Source organism: Sceloporus undulatus, chromosome 1 (genome assembly GCF_019175285.1).
Source record: "Sceloporus undulatus isolate JIND9_A2432 ecotype Alabama chromosome 1, SceUnd_v1.1, whole genome shotgun sequence".
NCBI lineage: Eukaryota > Metazoa > Chordata > Lepidosauria > Squamata > Phrynosomatidae > Sceloporus > Sceloporus undulatus.
The window spans coordinates 10,325,500-10,352,220 of record NC_056522.1 but is presented as its reverse complement, the minus strand read 5'-3'; the positions used below and the strand labels follow the sequence as shown (position 1 = coordinate 10,352,220).

At 39.5% G+C, this 26,721-nt stretch overlaps 1 protein-coding gene across 13 annotated transcripts in view; it reads left to right on the top strand.

Moving 5' to 3' along the window:
* SANBR (SANT and BTB domain regulator of CSR) overlaps positions 1–26,721 on the top strand; it is a 62,210-nt gene that overhangs the window by 10,960 nt on the left and 24,529 nt on the right. For 10 of the 13 annotated variants that reach the window (XR_006101725.1, XR_006101724.1, XM_042447530.1 and 7 more), the window contains 8 exons: positions 1,579–1,736; positions 4,222–4,408; positions 7,470–7,563; positions 15,648–15,886; positions 21,671–21,729; positions 24,551–24,711; positions 25,990–26,076; positions 26,180–26,290. Coding sequence is in view for 11 of the 13 variants with exons in the window: in XM_042447530.1 (XP_042303464.1) it covers positions 1,587–1,736; positions 4,222–4,408; positions 7,470–7,563; positions 15,648–15,886; positions 21,671–21,729; positions 24,551–24,711; positions 25,990–26,076; positions 26,180–26,290 (1,088 nt within the window). In the remaining 2 variants the exon portion in view is untranslated. Of the gene's footprint in view, positions 1–1,282; positions 1,478–1,578; positions 1,737–4,221; positions 4,409–7,469; positions 7,564–15,647; positions 15,887–21,670; positions 21,730–24,550; positions 24,712–25,989; positions 26,077–26,179; positions 26,291–26,721 lie in introns of those variants that run through there. The other 3 variants (XM_042447511.1, XM_042447490.1, XM_042447559.1) reach the window with 2 other exon arrangements.

Genomic DNA, 26,721 nt, shown 5'->3' with positions numbered 1-26,721 from the left:
GTTCCTTTGACTGGGGCTGAGCAATGGATCCAGGAAAGCACAGGTTAAACCCATGCTTTCCTAGCCCAGGCCCCAATCCAGATTGGTCCCTGGGCTAGTGTAGGCACAGGTAGGTGTTAACCCACTACCATTGCACATACCTTACCTTACTCGTCCATCACTGTCTCTTACATTGAAATCGGTCACCAGCCCATTTGGGTGCACCCAGGCATCACATTTGGATGTCAGAGATGGTGATGACTCACATTTGGGTCATGCTCTTTTCTTAGTGATTGAGGGTGTTGTATCTCTCCCTGCCCCATGAGTTCCAAGATCACTATGAAGGAGTTTCTCAGCAGACAAGCATGGAAAAGGTTCAGTGAATGCTGAATATTAGTAACACCATTCTTTTACCACTTTTTTATATAAACATAATGAATAAAACAAGTTATTTCAGATTTTCTTTCTATTGGAATGTGGAGTTAAGTGCTAAGGTCAAGTCATTTCCAACTTATGGCAATCCTTTTTTTGTGTCACTCATGCTGCAGGATTTAGCCTGTTTAGTTAGTTCTGTAATGCAGGCTTGTTCATATTCTGTGTTGGACGAATGTGATGAATGCTAAAAAGCACTAGGTGTGTAGACTGGGTTCACAGCCATGACCGTCTAGAGCCAGGAAGGTCAAGTTCAGAGAATAACCATTTTTGTGTCCAGCTTTTGTGAAGCAGAGTCACAGGAGAGGTTTTTGCTTGTTGCCAAGTCATTTGTAATAGGGACAGCTCAGCTCACTGTTCTGTCTGCCTATGGCAATTCCCTTCAGGACTGTGAATGAGTCCACAGACTTTGAATGAGTCTAAATATGGCTTTGCCTATGGCAACTCACTTTCGGCAACAGAGAGTTAACAAAAGGAATTTATTGTTTCTTAATGACTGTGGATGTTTTTGATAGTTTAGTTGTATAGGTGGGGTTGGAGGAGGGGGGAGTTGTGAGTGGGTATCACAGGGAGAAAGGAATCAGATGGATTAGAAACTGAGAACAGTTTGAGTTTAGAGAACATTGGAAAGAAGATCACGTAGGAGGGTCATAAGCTAGCTAAAGCATCCTTGGGGTTTATTTGCTCTTTTTGACAGCCTGATCAGTGGCCCTAACACCTACTTTTAACACAGTATTTGTCTGCACTATAATCTTATGTATATTTGTCAGTTAAACAAATACTGTACTACATAAAGATACAGTATACAGTTCCTCTCTTGTAAAAAGAAATGTCAACTGTAGTGCTGCCTCTAGAATTTCTTTCTCCTTAGGAAATACATAGCAATGTTAATTAATGGAAATGAAAGATGCCAAATCCTATCTGATGTTGGAGGCTAAGGAGGGTCAGCTCTAGTTAGTACTTGGATGGAAGATCGCCAGTAACTACCAGGTGTTGTATTTCAAAGGAAGGACCTGGCAAAACCACTTCTGAGTATTCCTTGCCTAAGTTAACAGGCATCTTGAAGGTACAAGCACACACAGAGAGAGATAGAGAGTAGTTGAAGAAAACCAGAGTTATTTAAATGTTGTGCATATTCATACCTCTTTTGTATCTTTTCCTTTCTAGTGCCAAAAATGAGCCGTGGATATTCAGAAAACAATAACTTCCCATATGACAACAATCAGATGGTTTTGGATATGATCCTCTGTTCTTTATTTGGGGTTCCTCAGCCTATCAACTGGGACAATGTGGCAAGGCTGGTGCCCGGCTATTCATCCAAAGAGGTAATGTTTTTAAATTGTGAAGACAGAAACCCTGGATTACTAAACAGTGTGAGTTACCTTCAGACTGCCTTTGAACATTAAACTCATTGCATATAAGTAAACATTATGGTGAAACTCTTAACTTGGCAGTATATTTACATCATAACACCAAAAATTTGTCATGTTCTGGATCAAGGCAAGAGAAGAGTCTCTGGCTTGTTTGGCTATGAAATGCATTTCACAAACACTTTGTTACATTTACTAAATTATTTAGTAAATATCTGCTAAATTACATTTACTAGTTATTGTATATTGCTATGCATTAATTAACCAAAATCAAAGAGGAGATGAAATAATGCCATTTTCATGTGTAGTGGATGCCAGTGCCTTCTCACTGTTGAAGGGTAAAGCTTAAAAACAGTTAATTTTAAGTTGCTTGTGATAATAAATGCACTGAAGGATGTGGTGCTGGTGGTACTCATAATAATATTAGATTTCTGTTGACCCTTCTGTCCACACATGATTCTTAGAAGGAAGGATGAGGATAATGGTCATCCACTGTGACATCACCCCCTTTTGAAATGTGTGTTTATGGAGTTCTAGGAAGTCATGGTGCGGTAGAAATTTGTTTTGGAAACCAACACGAGTTCCTTATTTACTTATGTGCTTGGCTACAGCAACACCTAACAAAGATGTTGACAGGATTAGTTTTGCTGCTGTAGTCATACCTTCTTGAAGATGGACACCTAATAGACACTTTCTCTTTACCTTTGAATTTATTGCAATGCTGATAATAACTATTTGAACATCTGATAGGGTCCCCCTTTAATCAGCTTCCACTACAGATCTAGGCTTTAAGCTTCTCTGTAGCGGCTGCCTTTCCAACTTCCTCCTAGCACACACAAGACACAAAAACATTTATGCCTCATAGAATCTTTGAGGTAGGAAGATTCTCCACCTTTGCATTTCAGATTCTGGGAGGTAAAGTGGCATTGTGCTTTTGTGGACAGGTAGCTGGGAAGGATGAATGCAATGAAAGGGGTTTTGCTCTGTACTTTTAAACAAGCCCTTAAATACCCACAAAGCATATTGCTCTCCCAGGCTGCATCTTCACTGCAGAAATAATCCAGATTGACATCACTTTAATCGCCATGGCTCAGTGCTATGGAATTCTGGGAACTGTAGTTTTGGGAGACCTTTATTCCTCCTTTTTAGAGAACTGGTGCCTTACTAAACCATAATTCCAAAGATTCCATAGCAGTTAGTGGTATCAACTTGGATTATTTCTGTTGTACTGTCACAGCTCTAGTGTGAGAGAAAAATTGATGAAGTTTGGGTGGTGTGTGTGTGTGTGTGTGTTACCTAATGTAAGAAGGAAGTAGGTAGATAATTGGCTTCAGTTAGCAACCAGTGAATAAGATGTCTAGCAATATTGCAGACTGCGTAAGTTTTTTGCCTGAACGTGGTCTTTAAAATGCCCACCATAGGGAATGAAGGGAGAGCATATTTGCTTTCTTTATGGAAAAAGAAAGTTTAAACTCCAGGCACCTTTTCTTAAAGAATTTCTGGTTACATGACTTGGGCTGGTGTGGGAACTTTGTCTGAGATTTTGGAGCCCAACTGTTAATCATACAAGATAGAACTGGGCTACATTTAAAGTTAAAATAGTTTTTAAAATAAATAAATAAATAAATTTAGCTGCAGGAAGGGAAAAAAAGAGAGAGAGAGAGAGAAAGATTCACACTGGTATTATAAAAGTTTTCAAATCCCTGAGATTACACACAAAAACATGTGGAGCCAGAGTAGGTGCTTTATCGCATGTGGCTTTTAAACCGCAATTTCATTGGGATGGAAGTGGCATTGGCGACAGTGATTGCACAATGCCACTTTTCTCCCATACCTATCCAGTCCCTTCTCATTCACAGGGAAATGCCTGAATGAGCTGCCGATGGCACGATACCCTGTGTGCGAAAAGTCATTCCCAGGGCATTCACGTGATTGGCAATCACATGGTGTCACTACCCACTCCTTCCTTTTCCCTCCTACCCCTTGCTATTTTTAATTTTTTCCCCTGAGATTTTCATGCAGTTCCAGAGCTCCACAACCTCAAGTTTTTTAAAAAAAAAAAACCTTTAAATCAGGGCTGTAGAACTCTGAAATTGTGAGATAAATGTTGAAAAAATTACAAAAAACAAAAAAACAAAGGTATACCAGGGAGGGAGGGCAGAGTTATGGGACAGGATGGGAAGGGAGTGTGATGGGGGCAGGAGTCCCCAGTTGCACAAAAGACAATCAGTACGATGATGACTACAATAAAAGCAGTAGGTTGACTTCTTTTTTTACCGAGATTGCAGTGCAAAAGGGGCTGGTGTGATAAAGCCCTTAGTTACCAGCCCTGTAATAAGCCAATTTTCAGAACAGTGCTTCAGGCTTACCTGACATTTCATTGAGTCTTGCTTTCAGAAAGATGTATAACTGAAAATTCCTTCTGTTTCCCCTCTCACAGTGTGCTAAACGGTTTGATGAACTGAAAAACAGTGGAAATTCACTCATTGATAACCAGTACAGTCCATTGTTGGCAAGTGGTGACAGACCTGTGGAAACACTAGCTAGTTATATCAAATCATCACTGCTTGATGCTCAGGAAGAGTTACAAGAACTACCTAGTGAAAAAGATACCATTTCTGGAAATGGTAGGCTTTCCCATGGTCCTTATATTGTGTTCATGACAACATGTATATTATTTTTGTATCTGTGAATTTAGGTAATTTTTTTTACTAGCTGGACTGTAAAGGTTTACTTCACTTTTAAAGTGTACATTTTGTGTTTTTTATTTATGTTTTTAATAAAAGGGAATAGTTTTGATTTTGTTAAAAAACTATACAGGTCACTCTTGTAAAGCTCTTCTTGCAGCACTGTAGCTATTAAAATAAGCCTATGTATAGCAGTATCAGTTCATGCCCTTAGGGGTAGCTGGTACAAAAGTCTGGAAAAACATATACCTAATAATATTTATCTGTAAACAAAACACTTTTATGGCACCTTAAATGCAGTTTATTACAGCTAAGCATCTATGAAGTTTGTTTGCAAAATTTAGCTATACAAGACAGGTGGGAAACATGTCACTCTGACTGTGACTCCCAGTATTCTGATATTAGCTTGAGAAGCTGGGATTTGTTTCTTCACAACATCTGGATGGCTATGTGATCCCACCCCTGCTACAAGAAGCCTGCCTGTCAAAGCCTTTTCTAACCACCAGCTATATTACGGGTACAACTGCATCATTCCCAGCCAGCAAGTTGGGAAAAACTCATCTATATAATAATATCACATGAACAAACCATAGAACTCGGTTATTAAACTAATAACACTACATGGATGGAGCAAACTAAACTAATAGCACCACATACACAGGCAGTGCTAGATGGAGAGCACTATGCAAGGTACAAGTGGCCAGGTGGAAAGTGTTGGTCATTTCTGAAAAGGTATTTATTTATTTGTTCATTTATTTATTTAAACTCCTAGAAGCCTTCTGCCATTGGTTGTGCTGACTGGGGATTGTGAGAGTTGCTGTCCAAAAAGTACAGGTTGAGTCTCCCTTATCCAAAATACTTGGGACCAGAAGTGTTTTTTATTTTGGATTTTTTCAGATTTTGGAATATTTGCATATGCACCTTGGAGATGAGACCCAAGTTTAAAAATTAAATTCATTTAAATTTAATATATAGCTTATACACATCGCCTGAAGGTAATTTTATACACAGTATTTTTAATAATTTTATGCATGAAACAAAGTTTGTGTACACTGAACCATCAGAAAGTGAAGGTGACACTGTCTCAGCCACCTATGAAAGAAGAATATTTTGGAATTCTGAATAAGGGAGACTCATCTGCATTGTTTCCAGACTCTTAGCTATAGTACTAACCTTGCCACAAATATCATGTGCACCAGTTTAGAAGGCGAAGGAATGTGAGAGCCAGAGAAATGACTGGTGAGAGAGTCAAGGTGGAGGTGATGTGAAGGTAAATGCACCAGTGAAATATGTATGGTGCTGAAGATGAGAGAAAAGAAAGAGATGACAGATCAGGAGCTTAAAGATTTCATTTGGGAAGTGATCTGAGACTCTCCTGTAGTCTGCTGTTAAACCTAAGCTAAAAGGAAGATTGTGTGCAATAGAAATTGACCAGCTAAAGTGTTGAGTGCAGGCCTCTAGTTAGGATGTTAATGCCCTAGACAGACCCAATGTCTAACAAAATGCAATACAGAGGAGGATGAGTTATTTTCTTGTGTTCTGCATTTTGTTGGCTTTTTCTTCTTGCATACTTCATTCAGAGTCAAGAGTTAATAATAATAATAATTTTTATTTTTATCCTGCCCCTCTGTGCAACACAACTGGGGTGCCTTACAGGATTAAAACATACATACCTATATCCCACAGTCCCGCCCCCCTAAAATACAATTAAATAATTTACAGTTTAAAGCATAACTTAAAATAATAAACAAATCAAATAAGTAATGACTGCAGCAGAAATCAGGATAAATGAGTTAGGCTTTTTGGATTTTCTTGAATTTTGTCTCCAGGTTGACTGATGATATACCTAGTGTTACTTGAAATTGTGTTAATAGGCAAAAAAGCCCAGCTGGGCCCTTAAGAAAATGCCCACAACAAGGGATTTATATTGTCTGTCTTAGGGCCCAAACAGCCCAGAATAAAGCTGCTTTGGGTCACTTTGGAGATATGCTGTTTAAATGCTGCATGTGTCCTAAGAGGCCGGAAACCACATCAAAACCATGCTCCAGTCCTAAGGACTGAAGCGCAGCTTTGGTGCAGCTTCTGGCCTCTTATGATATGTGTGTCATTAAAACAGCATACCTCCAAAGTGACCTGAAGCATCTTTATTTTGGCCTGTCTGTTTGGGCCCTTAGTTTCTTTAGTAAGAAAGTAGTGTTGTGAGAAGCACTAATGTGAGAAGGTGGTGGTAGCTGTTTTCATTTAGAGACATAGCCATGTTAGTCTGGAATATAAGTATGCAAAGGGATCTTGTAGCACCTTCAAGATTAACTGTACAAAAGAAGTTGTAGCATACACTTCCGTAGGCTTGGTCTGCTTCCTCGGATATTTATTTATTTAAAAGCTTATGATACAATTTCTTTCACATAGTGAGTCTCAAAGGTGGCACAAGATCCCTTTGTATGCTGATAAGTTTTAGTTTATGTTTTAGCTGCCTGGCTGGTTATCTCAAGAAGTGTATGTGTGTCCCAGAGGTTTGTTACATTTTTCTATAGTGAAGATGGTGAGTACAGAAAATGGAGCAGATAACTAGCAAGACAGTTTTATATAGTATTATGATGACTTTACTGCCCCTTGTGTATGTGTTTGTGTGTGTACAAGGCCCCTGTGACTGTTCAGTCTTTCACCTTCTTTGTTTCCACCTGAGCTGGGTTGCATTTTTTAAAAGCCTTTCCTTTGAAAGAGTGTCCATTTTGTGTAGCTTTTCTTAATCTGGTACCCTTAAGATGTGTGGGACTCCCATTATCCTCAGCCAGCATGTCCGGGGTCTGCCTTGGAATAGTGTAGCTATCAATATGTCCATTCTGTCTAGGAATGATGGGAATCAGAACAGGAGGTTAGTGAAGATGATAGAAAGTTATTTCCTGTGCCTCTGGATATAGGACTACCACTTCCCAGATATGTATGAAAAGACCATCTCAACCTTATGTCTTAATGCTTTTTCTCCTTGCTTGTGTTTAAGGAAGGCCAAGTGTAGCTTCCTCAAGGAGTTGCTCTTCAGAAAGTGAGAAATGCCCTGCACACAAAGGTGGAGAAAATGCTGATGAAACACAAGGGTAGGAAGATGGCTGTTCTGTTTCAGGAAAGCTAGTTAAACCTAAATCTTAGATCTGTTCATTGTACATTTTATATCTGTGAATTTTGTGGGTTTTTTCTCGTGGGAGGAAGGGTTATGTATGGAGAGAGGTATGATGGCCCTCTTGAAAATAGTAATTGAGCACATGTAGTAATTAATCAGATACCCTTGTTTGGCCTTATAAATGTTTATGTTCAAGAATAGTAAAATCCTCAGGCATTAAAATGTGCAACTCCCCTAGATGGGCAGGCAAATAGTTAACCTTGATTAGCAGGAGCAGGCATTTGTTTGACACCTTGAAGTGGCTAGGGAGACATAAATTGGTATCCATTTTGTCAGAGAAAGTCAAACTTTACCTTTTCTTGTGGATAACAACATCAGTGTTGGTGTTGGCAAATGTATAAAACTATATCCACACAAATTCTCTCTCCCCTATTCTCCCAGCCCGCCGCCAAGCTGGCAGTTAATAAATGTTAGTTACAAGAAGGCATGATAACCAGTGTGGTGTAATGCTATAAGCACTGGACTACAACTGGAGACCAGAGTTTGAACCCACTGGGTGACCTGGGCAAATCACACCTTTTCTATCTCTGGAAATGTACACACACTCTCTGTTCACACCCTGGAATTAAAGAGGTAGCTTGCATGCAGATGATCTTTGTGTATGGGCCATAATGTATGTAGAATCATCTATCAGGATTAATTAGCAAAATGGCTTTACATTGGTGTTGGCTGTTTACTGTACCCTTGTGATGGGGTGGAGTAAACAACCTCTGGCCCTCTGGATATTACTGCAACTCCAATTTAGCCTCAGGTTCCTCACCATTGCCCTGAAATACAAAGCATAAACATTTTGTCATCTTGTCCTAACTACACCTTTATAGAGAACCAGCGGGTTATAGTTGTCTCAGAATGTGGAAGAGCTATTGGATCAAAACTTCCATCAAAGTCTCTCAGCCCATAGGCAAGATTGGCTGGAGGGTTGTGAGAGTGGTCTGAGAGCTATAGTGCAAATACTTTTCCCAAGCTCAACTTTAGTGGAATGTTGAACTAGAACTGTGGAAACCGAGGTTCATATCCTTACTCAGCTGTGCTGCTCACAGGTAAACTTGAACCAGTCACTTTCTTTCAACTTAAAATTCTTGGTTGGACTATGGTGAGGATAAAATGCACTGATGAGACTAATATATATTGCCCTGAACTCCTTGCAAGAAAAGTACTATGATATAAAGGCCTGAATCCAATTTTCATCTCAAATCAATGGATGAATAAACACTGATATAAATCCTAATGATTGAATAGATCAAATCTAGTAAGGATCTGCAATTAGATTTGGGCTACAGTAAATATATCCAGTATTACAGGAAATAGAGGCAGTCTGGTAATTGGTATGAGCATTGGACTACGAAGAGATCAGGATTTGAATCCCTGTTTAACTATAAAAAGCCACTGGGTTACCTTGGGCAGGTCATACTTTTTCAGCCTCAGGGGAAGGCAAAGGCAAACCGCCTTTGAACAACTCATGCCAAGAAAATCCCAATTTAGGTTTGCCTTAGGATTGCCATAAATTGGACATGACTTGAAGGCACACAACAACATTACACAAGATGACATCCCAGATTACTCACATGATTCTGTTCTTTTTAATGCATGTGGAGTTTTGTTTATAGTGACTCTTTGGTTATCATCATTGTGAGCATAAGACAGTGGATGTTTGTTTATATCATCCAATATATTTGTACCTAATAGATAGTGTGGACTTGCCTCATTCCACTTCCAGCCAAAGCAATTAAACATATTTGCATAACTACTTACTCCACATGTCTTATCCTGGTTTTGTTAGCCCTCAGTCGGGAGGCATGGAGATGGACAGGAAGTCTTGTTTAGCAACCTCTCTTATTTTGCAGGTCTTAGCAGGCATTACCCATACACTTTTTATTTTTATGATTTATATTCTCATTGGGCATCTATAAGAATCTTTCCAGTGGGTTGGAAATAGTAATGGAAACGTGTGTGCATGTGAATGTCTGGTAGGACTAGTGACTGAGGAACAAGTGTGTGCGTCTGGTTACTGAGATGAGTAGGCCTGGCATTTGGGAAACATATATACCAATCCTACTCCTTTGTTTCTCAATATGCAGCCTTTGTCCCCTTCACCCACTCAATCCCTTGACTGCTGCTACAATCTCTGCTGTTTCTTCGAGGGCTCCGGCGGCCAGATCGGGCCTCCTGGAGGCCGAAGTCTCGCGCGACCTTCTTTGAGGTCATGCGAGACTTCGCCTCTGGGCGCCGCCATTTTGAGCAAAAAAAAATGGCGGCGCCCAGAGCGGCAAAAAGCCACGCGCGAGACTTCAGCGCCATTTTGGGCGAAAAAATGGCGGTGCCAAGCGTGGCTTTTTGCCACTCTGGGTGCCGTCGTTTTTTCGCCCGGCGGCGACAGCAACCACCCCCGGGGGCCACAAGGAAGGCCTCCGAGGGCCGGATCCGGCCCGTGGGCCGGAGGTTGCCGACCCCTGTTTTAGAGGGATTACTAATCAAGTAGTAAGAGGAAACTCAGTAACAGCAGTGGCAGCATCTCTTGACGCTGGCTGTGGCAATGGGGAAATGAAGCAGTCTTTCCAGCAAGGCACTGCTATGTATTCGCCAGCGATGCATAAGGCACCTGAGTTTATGTTCTATTTATCTATAATGTTTTCAGCAATGTCAAATGTGAGTGGAAGACAAGTAAATATGGAGCAGTGGCAGCCATCCACAAACTGCAACAAGGTCCCTATAGATTTTAAAGCAGGGAAATCCAAGGGGCAAGAACTAATGAAATAAGTACATCATCAGAGGGGTTCCTTCCTAGAATCATAGAGTTGGAAGAGACCACAAGGGCTATACAGTCCAACTCCCTGCCATGCTTGCAGATTTTAAAATATTAGTTACCAGATGCAGTAAGCAATGAATTAATCACAGTGTTTGCAGACAGCAGCAGTCAGCCACAAGTGAAACAATTCAGACGGGGTTATAAACAAGACACGCTGTTCAGAATAAAGGGAGCAACAAAGGAGAATATTACTAATTGATTCCATTTCTTCAGAGCCACAAGGGCAAAGCCGGCATTGGTATGGTATCTTTTTAAATCTGCCTTCCAATACGGCAGACGGAAGGATATTTAATCTTGCAACCATAAAGGCAAGGAAAAGGAAACACAAAGAAGAGTTAAAGTTAGAAGATGAAGATTGGGAGATTGGAGTGATGGAAGAACATATGCCTGAGGCAGGATATGATTAATCTAATAAGGAAGAGGATAAGGAAATTATTGCAGACAAAGTATTTCAGAGTGAAGCATTCAAAAGTTTATTGAAAAGAGTTTTACAGACATTGGATTTGAAGACTAGGGTAGGCAACAGGCAATCTCAAGAAGCAAATGAAAAGGTTGGTAAAGTAGTATTAGTCATTAGGAAATAAGTATCTCAAGGTGAGGAGATGCCTATGCTTGAGATGTTTAAAGAATTAATTACGACAGAATGGAGAACACCTTTGAATACTAAAAAAAATTTGGGATACTGTCAGAAGCTTTACTTGTTTGAGAAAAAGTGAAGTGGCTCTTTTAAAGATCCCACTTGTGGATGGCCCAATATCAGCTTTTGGTTTCTGGTACTATTGTTCCACGTGAAGGCAATACAATATTAAAGGAAGTGAATGAAAGAAGAGCAGATACAGCATTGAGGAAGTCATTGCTGCTTTTTCAAGCTGCGGTGCTGTGGATTCAGGAAAGTGAATTGCAAAAATTGCGTGTCCCCACACTACATAAAGTATTAGATAAGAGTGAGGAGAGTGCTACAGTATGTGGCTGATGTGGGACATAATTCCACTGTGTTTCCTGCAAGGAACCTAAATGCAGTTTCCTTTGGTAGATGATCATTGTGGTTATCTCATTGGGAAATGGATCATAAATCTAGAAATAGTTTAGCGTTTGTTTCCTTCAAGGAAGGACTGCTGTTTTGTAACCTTAAGATGAAATGAGGTAGAACACAGAATTGACGAGGATTCCACTAGTAGGGGAAGATTGCTGCTTTTCATACATTTATAGACAGAAATAACAACAGATCAGTGGGTAAACCAATTGGTAATATCTGGATAAAAAAACTTGTTTGACAGACAACCAAACAGCAGATATCTTTCCATTGTCAAATGGGATAATGCTGCAGAGATTCAACATCTATTAGATATGGTGGTGACAAAGGAAGTTCCAGTGGATCAGAGGTACATTTGGGTTTACTTTCTCATCCTTACTGTGCCCAAAGCAATGGAACTTATTGTCCAGTGTTGAATCTCAGATATCTCAATGTTTGTATGAGGTACATGAGGTTCAAAATGGAGATGCTTGAAACAAGGGACAATTTGAGGAAAGGGGGGAACTGATGGTGTCCATAGATTTAAAGGAAGCTTATCTCCATGTTCCTATGGCAGTGGCAGATAGGAGATATCTGAGTTTGAGTATCAAGAAAGGCACAACCATTTGGCCTAGCATCAGCTCCGAAAGCATTCACAAAGGTGTTAATACCCTTGGTAGCATTTCTGAGAAAAGGAAAGGATACAACTGAATCCTTACCTCATCAATATGTGAAAGACAAATTCAAAAAAGATTTTGGCAGATCTAAGATTGACAATTCATGCTTTAGAGCATTAATGTCTTTCTGATAAATTGCAAGAAAAGCCATTTGATTCCAACAAATACATTAACTCATTTGGGAGTGATAATTCGTATGAGTCAAGGCTGCATAGTCTTTCCCACGAACAGAAATTGAAAATAAAACAAGAAATAGCACTGGTGATATCTTCCAAGTCAGTGGCATTGATGTTACTAGCCAGAATTATGGGACTGTTGATATCGACAGTAGATTTGGTCCCTTGGGGAAGGTTCCATCCAAGAGGCCTGCAGAGTCTATTGTTTCCATATCAGCAAGCAATTGGAAGGGGTTTCTCTGAAGATGCCAGCCACAGATGCAGGCGAAATGTCAGGAATAAACTCTTCTAGAACATAGCCACGTAGCCCAAAAAACCCCACAAAAAACTATGGATGCCAGCCATGTAAGCCCTTGACTTCAAATTAGAAGGAGATTGCACTGTATAGTAAAGGTATCGTTTCACTTGAGAAAGGAGTTGAGCTGGTGACAGAAACACAAGAATCTGGAGAAATGTGTACCTTTGCTGATTCAGATAACAACAGATGCAAGCTTAATGGGTTGGGTGGCTCACTGTGACCACCACTTAGCACAAGGAATTTGAACAACAGCAAACAGAAGACACAATATAATGATTTGGAACTGAAAGCAGTAAGGTTAGCACTGGTCAAGTTTGTGGATTTAGTGCAGGGCTATCATGTACAGGTGCAAAGAAACAACATGTTTGTATGAGCATATGCCACCAATCAAGGGGAGTTAAGTCATTTGAATTAGTAGATATTATTATGGCATCTAGGAGAAAGAATACCAAGAAATGTACAGTGGGACTTGGAGAGTGTTTGAGGTAAACAAAGTGGATGTGGATCATGTTTTCTGCAGTTTCTGTAGAATAGATTTCTTACAGAACTAAGGCCAAATACATTAAAACATCAGGTGTCTGTTTTAGTAGTGGTGTTAAGGTTTGGGGGAGTGACATTGTCTGCTCATGCACATATTAAAAGCTTTTTAAGAAGTGCATCACTAAAATCTCCCCCAACAGTTCAAAGATTCCTGATGTGGGGTTTGAACGTGGTTCCAAACATGAATAAAGGCCTCATTTCAGCCTCTGAAGGAGGCTTCATTACAGATGCTTTCTTTTAAAGTGGCATTTTTGATACCCATTACTTCTGCTAGACAGATCTCCGAGTTAGCAAGCTTGCCAGTACATCCAAACTTAAGTAAATTCAAGGAGAATATAGTTTTTTGTGGGTTTTTTTATGTGGCTGTGTTCTGGAAGACTTTATTCCTGATGGAGGCAGGCTTCTGTGGGCTGGCATCTTCAGGAATAAACTTACAGATCATAGTCAAAAAGCCTGAAAAACCCATATAAAACTCTGGATGCCAGCTGTGAAAGCCTTTGACTTCAAGGTGAAAAGATTGGTACTGATATTGGAACCTGCATTTTTGCTTAAATGCTTTATGAGAAAAGGAATATACATACTTACCTACTTTCTGCCATAGACCAAGCAATCAATAGGAGCAGAGATGACACTCCTTGGATGTGAGGAGATCTTTTTTTATTTTAAGAGAACAAATCATTTTGAAGAAGTAAAAAAAATCAATATTTTCCTTAACTGTGAAAATGATTGTTAATTTAAATTGAACGTATTCCCTCTGTGTGTCTGTTTGTGGGAGGGGGGAAAGGAAGAAAAATATATTGTGAATTATGGCTCATATAATTTATACTATGCACTGTGTAAATAATAAAAAATTAAAAAATTAAAAAGAAAAAGTCATTTAGACATTCTGAGACTATGTTTGCATCTTTCCATCCCTGAATGAAGAGATAAAAGGCTTATAGGAATGTAATTGCACATAGATTAAAGCATGCCTATTACAATGTTATGATTATGAGGATAAACCTAGACTGTGAAATGCATGGCCTCATTCAACAAGATCAACAACTTCATGTACAACCTATGCTGTTTCTACTTCTTCTCAGGATGTTTGTGAGGTGGCAGGTTGGAGTAAACCATCACCTTTGTCAAACATAAGTTAAAGACAGATCAGCACGGCCTACCTTTGGTAGAATGGTGCTTCAGGCAGTGTGGTAGGAATAAATTAGTACCCTCGCTAATGTTGGGGGCTTTGGTGAATTCCAAACGTGGTGGATTGCTCCTACATGCCATCCTGAGAATAAGAGGTTGTACATACTGAGAAGGTTCATTCTGGGACGGCAGAAAGAACAATCCACATGCTCCCTTCAAATAATTAATATCAATAACTGAAATAAATACAAAATAATCAGACAGTTAAATAAGGAAAGGTTATTTAAATCAGTAAGATTAGGAGGATATAGGTGTGATATACAGGGCTAGATAAGGAAACACAATGAAGCAGGGAGTCTTTGTGCTAGAAACAGAAAAGAACCTTGACTCCTGTCTAGTTGGGTCGGCACACAGGGATAAACCCAAACATATTGGATTGCTCCTCTTGCCATCCCAGAATGAACCTCCTTGGTAAATACAGTCATCCCTCCTAACTCACGGATCTCAGATCCTCAACCTTGGAAATCTGTGGAGGGGCAACCTCTGCTATTTTTAATAGGGCATGCCCCCTCATGCGCACAGGCATTTGCCCCCATTCAAGCCTATGGTGCTTGAATATGCATGAGCCTCTGTTTTTGCTTGGGGGGCTGGAACAGATTCCCCGCAAAAACGAAGAGCCAACTGTACATCTTCTCAGTCTCAGTTCTTCACCCCCATCTTATGGATGGCTGTGACCTTTGCCCTTGCCCTTCTATTCAAACCTGCACTCTCCCAGATCTCCCTTCAGTCAAAACAAAACATCTAGGAGTCAGGTGCACATATCTAATTTGACATTAATGTTCTTTGGAAGATGAATTCTGCACCCAGTCTATGTTTTTTACCTTTTCTCTGCTCCATCAGTGTATTTGCAATGTTAACATATAACACCTTATATTATTCAGTGGTGGTGCATGCATGCAGTTGTGCACAAATTGCAACCCACCAAATAATATATGGTGTAACAGTCCACATTTTTTGCCATCAACAGTGGGTCCTGGAACTGAACCCCTGCAGTTGGGAAGGGTCTACTGTACTGCCATTATTGGTACTTCATTATCAATATTCCACTTGTGGTTTTTTTAACACTTTAACTTCCTTTGCACACTAAGATCTTAGTTTTAGTTTAAACATCCATTTAGCTGCCTATTCAAAGTATGTTCCAAATTTATATATCCGTATTTGAGAAATTATATTTTTCATACCATAGAAAATGAACCTGAACTTAACATTGAAGGGTATTTTTAAAAATTATTTTAATTTCTTGTTAATAAGCTGCTATAATGTTCTTTCCTTTGATTTATTTTTTTTTTTCTTTTCAAATAAAGGCCAAACATGGTGATCCATGTATGTGATGAAGCAAAAAATCTGAAGGAAGATTTTGTTTGCCCACGGGATCTATTGATTTCTGAAATGAAGTACTTTGCTGAATATCTGTCAGTGGATGCCCAACGCTGGGAAGAGGTGGACATTTCAGTTCACTGTGACGTTCACATCTTTAACTGGTTGATAAGATATGTTAAAAGGAACACTAAGGAGTATGAGGTGCATGAAATACCCACCTTAGGTAAAAAAAAATCTATTCATTTTAGCCACAAATTCATTTTCCGAAAAGCCTGACTTCTACTTCAGGCTAAAAGTCTGTATGCAAAAAAATTGGAAGGTAATTACCCTCTTCTATGGTGCTTTAGATGATGAAAGACCAGTATGAGAAATTAAAGCTGACTGAAAACTTAATGACAGGCATAGACTAGCCCTCAAGTGACAGAAAATATAACACTGCCTCGGAGTTTGAAAAAGGTACTTTTTTTGGACTATAATTTGCAAAATCTTCCAGCCTTCATGGCCAGTGAACTGGGAGTCATAGTCCCAAAAGTAACTTTTCCAAGCTCTGTACTTCCTGATGCCTTAATCATGGTTAGGAAATAAGGTACACTCTGTGAGTTTCTACATTTACTTCTTCTCTCTCAGGTATGAATCCTGCCCATCGCTTTGGAGAGATAACTAAGGTGTACAGTAAACCATGGATTAAATTGGTGCTTAGAGCCAAATTACCTGTTAATTATTATTAGCTTGGGAAAAGGAGCACAGCAAGGAGTCACAGCTGAAAGAGGAGAAAGGAGAGGAGAAAGACCCTGTAAGACCATAGCACATTTCTGATCTCACAGAATCATAGAGTTGGAAGAGACCACAAGGGCCATCCAGTCCAACCCCCTGCCATGCAGGAATCAAAACATCCCCAACAGATGGCCATCCAGCCTCTGTTTAAAGACCTCTAAGGAAGAAGACTCCACCACACTCCAAGGGAGTGTGTTCCACTGTCGAACAGTCCTTACTGTCAGGAAGTTCCTCCTAATGTTGAGGCGGAATCTCTTTTCCTGCAGTTTGCATCCATTGTTCCACGTTCCAGTCTCTGGAGCTGCAAAAAACAAGCTTGCTCCCTCCTCAATATGACATCCCTTCAAATATTTAAACAGGGCTATCATATAACCTCTTAACCTTCTCTTCTCCAGGCTAAACATACCCAGCTCCCAAGGGATTCCTCATAGGGCATGGTTTCCAGATCCCTCACCATTTTAGTTGCCCTCCTTTGGACATGATCCAGTTTCTCCACATAGTTTTTGAATTGTGATGCCTAGAACTGGACACGGTATTCCAGGTGAGGCCTGACCAAAGCAGAATAGAGTAGCACTATTACTTCCTCTGATCTAGACATTATACTTCTATTGATGCAGCCTAAAATTGCATTGGCCTTGTTAGGTGCTGCATCACACTGTTGACCCATGTTCAACTTGTAGTCTACTTGGACTCCTAGATACCTTTCACACATAGTTTCATTCAGGCAGGTGTCCCCCATCCTATATCTGTGCATTTCATTTTTCCGCCCTAAGTGCAGTACCTTACATTTCTCCGTGTTGAATTTCATTTTGTTAGCTTTGGCCCAGCTTTCTAGTCTATTCAGGTCATTTTGAATTTTGATCTGTCCTCTGGGGTATATGCCCCCAATTTTGTCCTCCAAGCACTGGACCCAGGACAGAGCCCTGTGTGATCCCACTGGCCACTTCTCTCCAGGACGAAAAGGAGCCATTGTTGAGCACCTTTTGGGTTGAGCACCTTTTGGGTTTGGTCTAGCCCACATTCTACAAGCTTGTTTGCAAGAATGTCATGGGGAACTTTGTCAAAGGCCTTATTGAAATCAAGATATACTATATCCACAGCATTCCCTTCTTCTACCAAGCTGGTAATTTTATCAAAAAAAGAGATCAGGTTTGACTGGCATGACTTTTTTCTCTGAAACCCATATTGACTTTTTGTGATTATGGAATTGCCTTCTACATGTTCACAGATTCTCTGTTTAATGATCTGCTCTAGAATCTTTCCTGGTATAGATGTCAGACTAACTGGATGATAATTGTTTGGATCCTCTTTTTTTCCCTTTTTGAAGGTGAGGACAACGTTTGCCCTCCTCCAGTCTGCTGGGACTTCTCCTGTTCTCCAGGAGTTCTCAAAGATTAATGGCTCCGATATTACTCCTGCTAGTTCTTTTAATATTCTTGGATGTAGTTCATCTGGTCCTGGAAACTTATATTAATTTAGGTTAACCAGGTATTCCTGTACTATCTCTTTACTTATTCTGTGCTGAAATTCCCCTGTTCTGTCCTCTGCTCCATTATCCTCAGGTTGAACACCCTTTGCCTTTTCTGAGAATGCTGAAGCAAAAAAGGTGTTGAGTAATTCTGCCTTTTCTCTGTCCCCTATTAGCATTTTGCCATCTTCTGCACACAGTGACCCTACCGTTTCCTTTTGCTGCGGACATATCCAAAAAATCCCTTTTTATTCTTCTTAACCTCTCTAGCAAGCCTGAGTTGATTCTCTGTTTTAGCTTTTCTGACTTTACCCCTACACATGCTAGCTACTTGTTTGAATTCCCTTTTGGTGATTTCCCCATTTCTTATACATGTTCCGTTTAAAAGTTAGCTCAGTTGAAAGTTCCTTAGTCATCCATCCTGGCTTCTTGAGACATCTCCCATTTTTCTTCGTCATTGGAACTGTTTGAAATTGTGCCTTCAGTATCTCCCTTTTAAGACACTCATGAACTCCCTTCTCTTTTTTCCACTGTATAACAAACTCCAGGTGTACATGCTCACTCCCACCTAAGGATCCCACCACTTGCACCCCATTAACCAAGTCATCTTTGTTGGTTAGGATCATATCCAAAATAGCTGATACCCTTGTTGCCTCTTCCACCTTTTGGGCAATGAAATTGTCTCGAAGGCAAGTGAGGAATTTGCTAGACTTTGAGAATTTGGCTGAGTTTGACTTCCAGCAAATATCAGGATAATTGAAGTCACCCATCACTATTACATCTCTCCTTTCTGAGCATGTGGTCATCTGTTCTAGAAAGGTGTCAACCAATTCCACCGTCTGACTTGGGGGTCTGTAGTAGACTTCCACAATAACATCCTTGTTGTTTCCCTCCCCTTTAATTTTTATCCAGATGCTCTCCACCTGGCTTCCAGTATTGATGTCCTGGATCTCTTCACTGGTATAAATATCTCTGACATATGGTGCTATTCCTCCTCCTTTCCTGTTTGGCCTATTTCTCTTAAAAAGGTTATACCCCTCTATTTCTACATTCCAGTTCTGAGACTCATCCCACCAGGTTTCAGTGATGCCTATTATATCATATTTGCTTTGTTGTGCTAGGAGTTCAAGTTCATTTTGCTTATTTCCCATGCTCTGTGCATTAGTGTAGAGACATTGCAGACCATGTGTTCCTTTTACTTGCTGCCTGTGCAAGTTTTTTTGCCTCCCACTGTTGGGGCCTTGCACTGTTTGCCTTGTTCCCGCTATGTCAGGTTGATTATTTTCTCCAGCCCTTTTGCCTTCCAGAATATTATCTCCCTCCCCCACATAACTCAGTTTTAAAGCCCTCCTGATCAAATTTTTGAGACTACTGTATTGGCAAAAATGTTTTTGCCAACTGGCGTGAGATGCAACCTATCCCTTCCCAGAGGTCCCTCCTCATGGAACCTCAGACCATGATCCAAGAATCCAAATCGTTCTTGGTGGCACCATCTGCGGAGCTAGTTATTCACCTCTGCTATTTTCCTCTCCCTTCCTGGACCATGCCCTTCGACAGGGAGATGAGATGACAACCTGTGCATCCCTCTCTTTCAACCTCCTACCCAAAGCCTCGTAATCCTTTATGATATTCTGAAGGGTGACGGTCAGTAGACTTGACAAGTCTTGTCAGCCTCTCTGTCACATCACGGATCTCTGTCCCAGGGAGACAACACACCTCCTGAGACATCTTGTCAGGCATTGGTTCAGTGCCTCTCAGCAAGGAGTCCCCCACGACCACCACACACCTCCTCCAAGGCTTAGCAGTGGCTGTTCCCTTTGGTGGTACTCTCAGGGTCCCCTGCTCTGTCCCTGAAGTCTGTCCCTGCTGTTGTTCCTCATCATCCTTGATAATAGACAGAGATTCATATTGATTCTGTTGCTGCAAGCTCATAATGAGGCAGCTTTTATCTGTACCTGTCCATTATGATGGAATTCCCTAGGATCTGCTTCAATCTGCAGATCATATTCAGAGGGGGGGTTCAGAGTTTATGATGAAGAATAAAAAGTCTAGACTTGGGCCTGTATAGATGAAAGAGTATAGCATGCTCAGTTGTCATTGTCTTAAAAATCCCAGAAAGACCAGCTACTTCAAAGGCAGGATTTAAGAGCTTACAAGACTTTAGAAACCTATTTAAGTAGGTGCCTAAATAGGTTCATGTTTTGGGGGAGGGTAAATCATTATTAGAATAATTATTCTGAGTGCTGATGCTTTCTTTTCACTTCTTTGAAATAAGTGGGATTAACAAATATTGATTTTGTCTCAGTCGTTCTTTCAGGTTTTCTGTTTTATCCCACTTTAATTGTCATAGCTTCAGCCTAAGGGTTCCTAGGATTTGTAGTTTGCTGAGGTGCTTGGAAGTTACCAAAGTATCCTGAGTAGAGGTGGATTTAGGATTAAATTAATTTAATTCTTTACTGTAGACAAGCATTCACAGTATTTTGGGAAGGACAGGTTGCTTATCTGTAACGGTATTTCTTCAAGTGGTCATCTGCAAATATATACAAAAACTACCCAAAGCAGGATCAAAATTGAGCCCTCTAGTAGTACTGTACCCCACCAAACTTGACAGCCAGGATTCCTTAGGATAGAATCATGATAATAGGGATGATGAGACTGGTGTATTAACTGCAGTTCGCCTTAGGGTCGCCATAAGTAAAAAAATATTTGAAGGCATACAGCAACAACAAAGTGCAGATACACCTTTTTCGTGGGTTTGCACATACTTTCCATACTTCTTGATCAAGGCTCTACTATCATAGAATCTTGTTCTATGTGAATTGGCTAGTAAGACTAAATGAAATAGATAGTAGGTATGTTGAGAGTTCAGTTTTTACCACTCATCTGTCTCATTTTTTTTTTTTAAATGACCTTGCTTTTTACGTGATTGGAATAGACCTGGGTTGATTTTTAAAAAGTCACCTATTTGTATAGTGTCTAGTTCATAGTAATCTGAAATTGAACATGTTAATTTGAATTTGACATTTTTACTGAAAATATTTTTGAGAAGCTCAGCCTTTTTTTGTTGTTTAGAGCAGAGCTGTGCAACTGTATTCCATAAAATTTTGCTTTTTGAAGTTGTGCTGGCTAGCGTTGATGGAAGTAGTCCAGCAACATCTAGATGGCCAGTTGGCCCCCGGATTACAATATTTACCGGGAGACCCATTCCCAAAACATGAAATTCCCTTTCAAAAGAAAACCTTTCCCAAACTCAATAACTTCCCTCTTAAATTCCACATTGTAATGCAATGTACTTGTGGAACTTGTTTAAGATATGTGGACGCATTTTCTTAATTTTTTATTTGTTTTAGGTAAAACATTATCCTTCTAGAATTATTAAATTTTTGCATTCAAAAGGTCATTTTAAAGTAGTTCATGGGCCAACCCATTCTTTGTGGCTGGCCTATTAATTAAAAAATGGAGATAGCACGAACAGCCACTTAGATCAAAATCTAATCAGAACAAACAAATCCAACCACTTAGACCCAAAAGTAAATAAGACAAAAAAAAAATCTAGCTATATTGGCACACCATCCCAATCAAGATATGTCTTTACATTTTCTGCTGTAGAAGGGACAAAACCAAATTCTCAACCTTTCTCCCTTTCCTTGTTGATGGAATGTGGTGCAAAGACTCTCTTGTAGTGTTTCCTTTTACAAATCAAGCAGGATAGTTAAAGTTAACCTACTAATCCTTTTCACTTTTTTCTCTTGTTCCTCTCTTTAGAACCGAGCAATGTCATTTCAATTCTCATTTCTTCTGAATTCCTAAAGATGGATTCGTTAGTAAGTATACAACAGAATGGGGATTCTCAGTGCTTGGCAATCTATATTACATTGGAAGGAGAACAGAGAGTCCACAGAGCTGGTCTCTGTGATTGTAGCTCTGATGTTCTTTTCGTAAATGATAGTGATCACAGAAACCTACTTCTGGTTAACACTGTAAAAGGGGCCCTAATATCGGTAGTCAAATCATCTTGGAAATCTTTCTTGATCAAAAGGTAGAATAGAAAATTAAGTAGACAAATAGCTTTTCTATCCCATCTGTGATTTGAGAGGATCCCCAAGAGAGCTTGCATCAATATGTAAAGGCTGGTTCTGCCATCAGACAATATTCTATTGCATGATTGCACCATCTTTCATCTTCTGCTGTCCTCATACTTTAGCTCTTTTCACAGCAAGCTTTAAAAGAGAAGAAGCAGGTGATTGGTAGTGACAGTGACATTGCAGTTAAGACAATGCTAAAGACCAGAAGGAAGATCCTAATCTCAAAGAAATATTTCCTTTACCCATTATACTAAATGTGTGCTTATGAAATGTATAGGCGGGCAGAAGAATTGTTCCTTTTGCCTTGTCTTGTGGAATCATTAGCTTTATCTGTTGATGTACTCATGTCACTGTGAATGACATACGCATGCAATGTGAATAAAGTGTACAAAATGGTTTTAATTTGCCACTGGTTACTGGATGAGTAATTTTTTTTACAAGCACCCCCTGTCTCATTGTCCATTCAGTCTGCATTCTTTTACAAATGTGTAAACAAGTCCACTAAATAACAGACAGTTACCTAGAAATTATGACTGTTTTCTTTTACATGATGTCATCTGAAATAGATGACTCTGTGACGGGAATCCTCCTGACGCGTTAGCACCAGTGTAACCACTGGTTATGCTAGCAGTTGTACTGTTTAGACACTTGCATAAGGTGGTATCCAAAACAACCTTATGTAAGCTTTTTTTCCCATTGACCCATAGCACAGGCCCAGCTCCGATCACTCTCCCAGAAACAGAAAAGTTATCAGAATGTCCACAAAATGATTGGGAAGTTACCTGCCATGTTGTCTCACCCTCTGCTGTTGCTGCCTCTTCCCAGGTCAGTATACTGGAGAAGCTTTTCACTCCAAAGGCATTAAACAACATCTTGGCTGCTGTATGCTCAAATTTGTTACTTTGTTTAAATATTTACGTCCAGCCCTATATCACAGGATCTTGAGGCTTACAGTCAAATATAGTGGGCCCTTTCCTTATGCAGGAGATCTGTCCTGGACCCCTTGCGTAAGGGAAAATCCATAGGAAACAATAGGGTGCGTGCACGCAGTGGTGGTGTGGCGCACACATGCAGGCATGCACACCATTGTTTATATTGTGCAGCTTCCGTGTAAGCAGGAAGCTGCGTATGGCGCGGGCGCACTGTAAATTGAAACTTCTAAATGATAGAGAATTTAGAATAATAAAAATAATTTAAACAGACTAAAAACATATTAAAGAATTTAATAAAGTAAAACGGTGCTGTACTGAAACCAATGTCGTCATCAGTCAGACCTCCAAGGGAAGAGCATTCCACAGGGTGCTACAGCAAAAAGAGCTTTCTACATGCTTTCTGAGTTGGACAAAACATTGTCCAGCTGTGTGAACAGTACCTAGCCAAGGTTGATTAATGCAAAATATACTTAAAAGCCCCCACAGAATCACCAGTCTGAACATGCATGTATGCTCAACAAGATATCTGAGTTATGTGGTAACTCAGTGAGTGACTCAATCTGAGTGACTTTCCTCTTCAAACAAACATCAAGTGCTGATACCTATCTGACACTGAAGCTCTATTAAGTTTCATGATGATAGTGTGTCCAGTGATTAGAGATCCTGCTTAAGGAGCAAAGACACTAATGGTTTAGAGAAACAAAGGCTTTATTATGGGAACTCCATTCTGAGATAGGAAAGTTACTCAGGATGCTGATCTAATGCATCTTCATTCTAGGGAAGAGCTGAGAAAGAAATGGCAGCAAGAGAAGAGGTGGAAAATCATTTCTGAGGGTATCAGTTTACATATCAGAGGAGTCAGAATAGGTAGACCAGAAGGGAGGACATTTTGGGTCACTGAGATTATCTAATTTTATTACTGCTGCCCTTTCTGAGGCATTTTTGACTTTTCAGTGCTAAGTGTTGTTGCACTTGTACTTTAATTTTAAACTTGTAATTTAATTTTAAACTGATACAGAATTCCCTGTAGCTTGTGTGTTTCCATTTAGCCATTCAAACACTATTGTTCCTTACCATAGCAAACAATAGCCATCTGCCTATTTTCCAAAAGTCTGTGGGGAGAATGAACTTGTCATGGAGTTGTCAGTAACTTTTATCAAGATCTCTTGTAAGGAGCTTATTAGAAGAAAAGCACTTTTATGTCCTCTTGTGGGGTCTGACACAACAGTGTTATAGAAATCAGCAAAGATGTAGGTAGTTTTTTTTTTTTATCCAATTAGGGTAAATTTGGGAGCATTGTATCACAATTAGTTATAGATGTGTGGATTTTATTTATGTAATTGAACTATTTTGGTATCACGTTTTGTCTCAGTCTGTCATGATATCTGTTGAAAGAATGAAAAAAAAAACCAAGACCACAGAGGAAAGAGAGGGGGGATGTTAGAAAATGAGAGAAAGAAGGATGTGGCTTGGCTTGATATTAAAAAATGTGTGACTTTCTCAGCCATTGCATTATAAACTTTAGATCAAATTGAAGCTCTTCTCGAAAAACAGTATTCTAAATATAGTGCAACTCAAGTCTGTGTGATTATTATGTAGATTGTATCCATATTTATCTGTGTTCCTAGGTGGAAAAATGTGTTAATTACTGCCACAAGAATATGAGTGCTATCGTAGCTACACCATGCAATATGAACTGCATCAATGCTAATCTCCTAACTCGCATAGCAGATCTTTTCACACATAATGAACTGGAAGAGGTGAAGGACAAGAGGGATAAATTTAAGAGGTACTTTAAAGAGCAAACAACTTCTGTTAAGAATAACAGAACAATTTTCAACCATCCCTTTGCCTTTCTGTAGCAGTGTCCAGATTAGAGCGGAGATGATTAACTGATCAATTAATATTCATTCCAAATTTAGAATTTGAATTAATTCAAAATGTAGACTCTACAAAACTACATTATTTCAAAAAGTAGAACCTGAATAATGTAGTTGGCTATTGATGGTTGAGATACCAGTGGAAATTTTTGGAGATAACCCACTGGGTTGGTGCAGCCAGAGTGGTAATAGAAACTGGAAAACATTTTAATAATACTTATTTCTTTATTTAATTTACACCCCTGCTTTTCTGCCAAAGAGATATAGTTCACTGGGCTTGGCAAATGATTGATCTGTTGATGTATTCGCAGATCTGTTCGCTCTATTTGCTAAGTCTAGGGTCCCATGTGGTTCTTCTGATGGTGGAACCTCTTCCGTCTGCTAACCTGAGAGTGAGGCAATTCAGCCTGTAGTCCCCATTCATCCTCAACCTACTATGGAAGGCCGAGAAAACCCTTCAGAGCAGGCTTTCAGATTGCAGAGTGTTACAGGAGAGAGGGAAAAAATGTCCTGTCACCCCCAGAACTAAACTGGATTTATACTTAAGAACCCAGATACATTGGAATATATCTTGCTTGCTTATATGCTTGTATTATTGTAACAGTTTGATGGCTTCAGGCATTGTTGAAAGATCCTTTCATGTTAAGGAAAACAGATGGGAATCTTGGTTACTTTTTGTGGATTACACAGGTGGCATATCTCTTATTCAAAATGCTTGGGACGAGAAGTGTTTTGGATTGTGGGAGGATTTTGGAATATTTGGATTTACATAATGACATTGCTTGGGGATGGGACCCCAGTCTAAACATAAAATTCATTTATGTTTCATATGTACCTTAAGCACATAGCCTGAAGATAATTTTATTCAATATTTTAAAATAATTTTTTAGATGAAACAAAGTTTGTGTACCTTGAACCATCAGAAAGGTTTCACTATCAGCCACCCATGAAAAGAGATTTGAATTTTGGAGCATTTTGGATTTTCAGATAAGGGATACTCAACCTGTATTAGGTTTTAAAACTTTTCATGTAAGATTTTATGACTTACAATCACTGAATTCAGATAATCGTCTAGTAAGGATTAAGGACCAAGCAAGGGAAAGCTCAGTCTACAAAACAATGTTGAGATTGTTAGTGATTTAATGAATAGGTTATTTTTATGATACATTTTTGCTTACTATTGACAGCAAGCTTTTCTGTAAGAAGATAGAACGATTATTTGACCCAGAGTACCAGAATCCGGATTCTCAAGGAAGTGCTGCAACTCTCTACAGGTTACAGACTAGACACTTATTTGCATTACCTTTGCATTTACATACTTTCTTTTTACATCTCTATAAGGGCAGTCTGAACGTATAACTTTTTTTTTTAAAACAGGTGCTGTTTATGTAAAAAACTTCTTATTAAGGACACCGAAAGAAGAATAACATGTGTTCCTGGAAAGATTAATGTAGATCAGCATGGAAATATTATCTATGTCCACATAAGGTGCTTCATAAATTCAGCTGTAACAGCTTTTCATGGTGTGGTTATAGGTTTCTTTTTGTGTGTGCCACGGTTGTTGCTATGTGCTTTGAAGTCATTTACAACTCAGGCGACTCTAAGGTGAATCTGTCATGGGATTTTCTTGGCAAGATTTTTTCAGAGGGGGATTTATTTTGCCTTTTTCTGTGGTTGAGAGAGTGTGACTTGCCTAAGGTCACCCATGGTTTCCATAGTCCAATGCTTCAAACCACTACACCACATATGTATTTTAAAAGCCTTCAATGTACCATGGTGCACGTTTAAAATACAAACAGCTCTCTGTTCATTGTTGCAGGGCTCAACCTAGGACCCAACTAGTCAACACTGATATTTTAAAAAAGGTTTCCAATTGTTGAATGTCATTAAGAGCTTTTCTCGGGATAGCAGGCAAATTA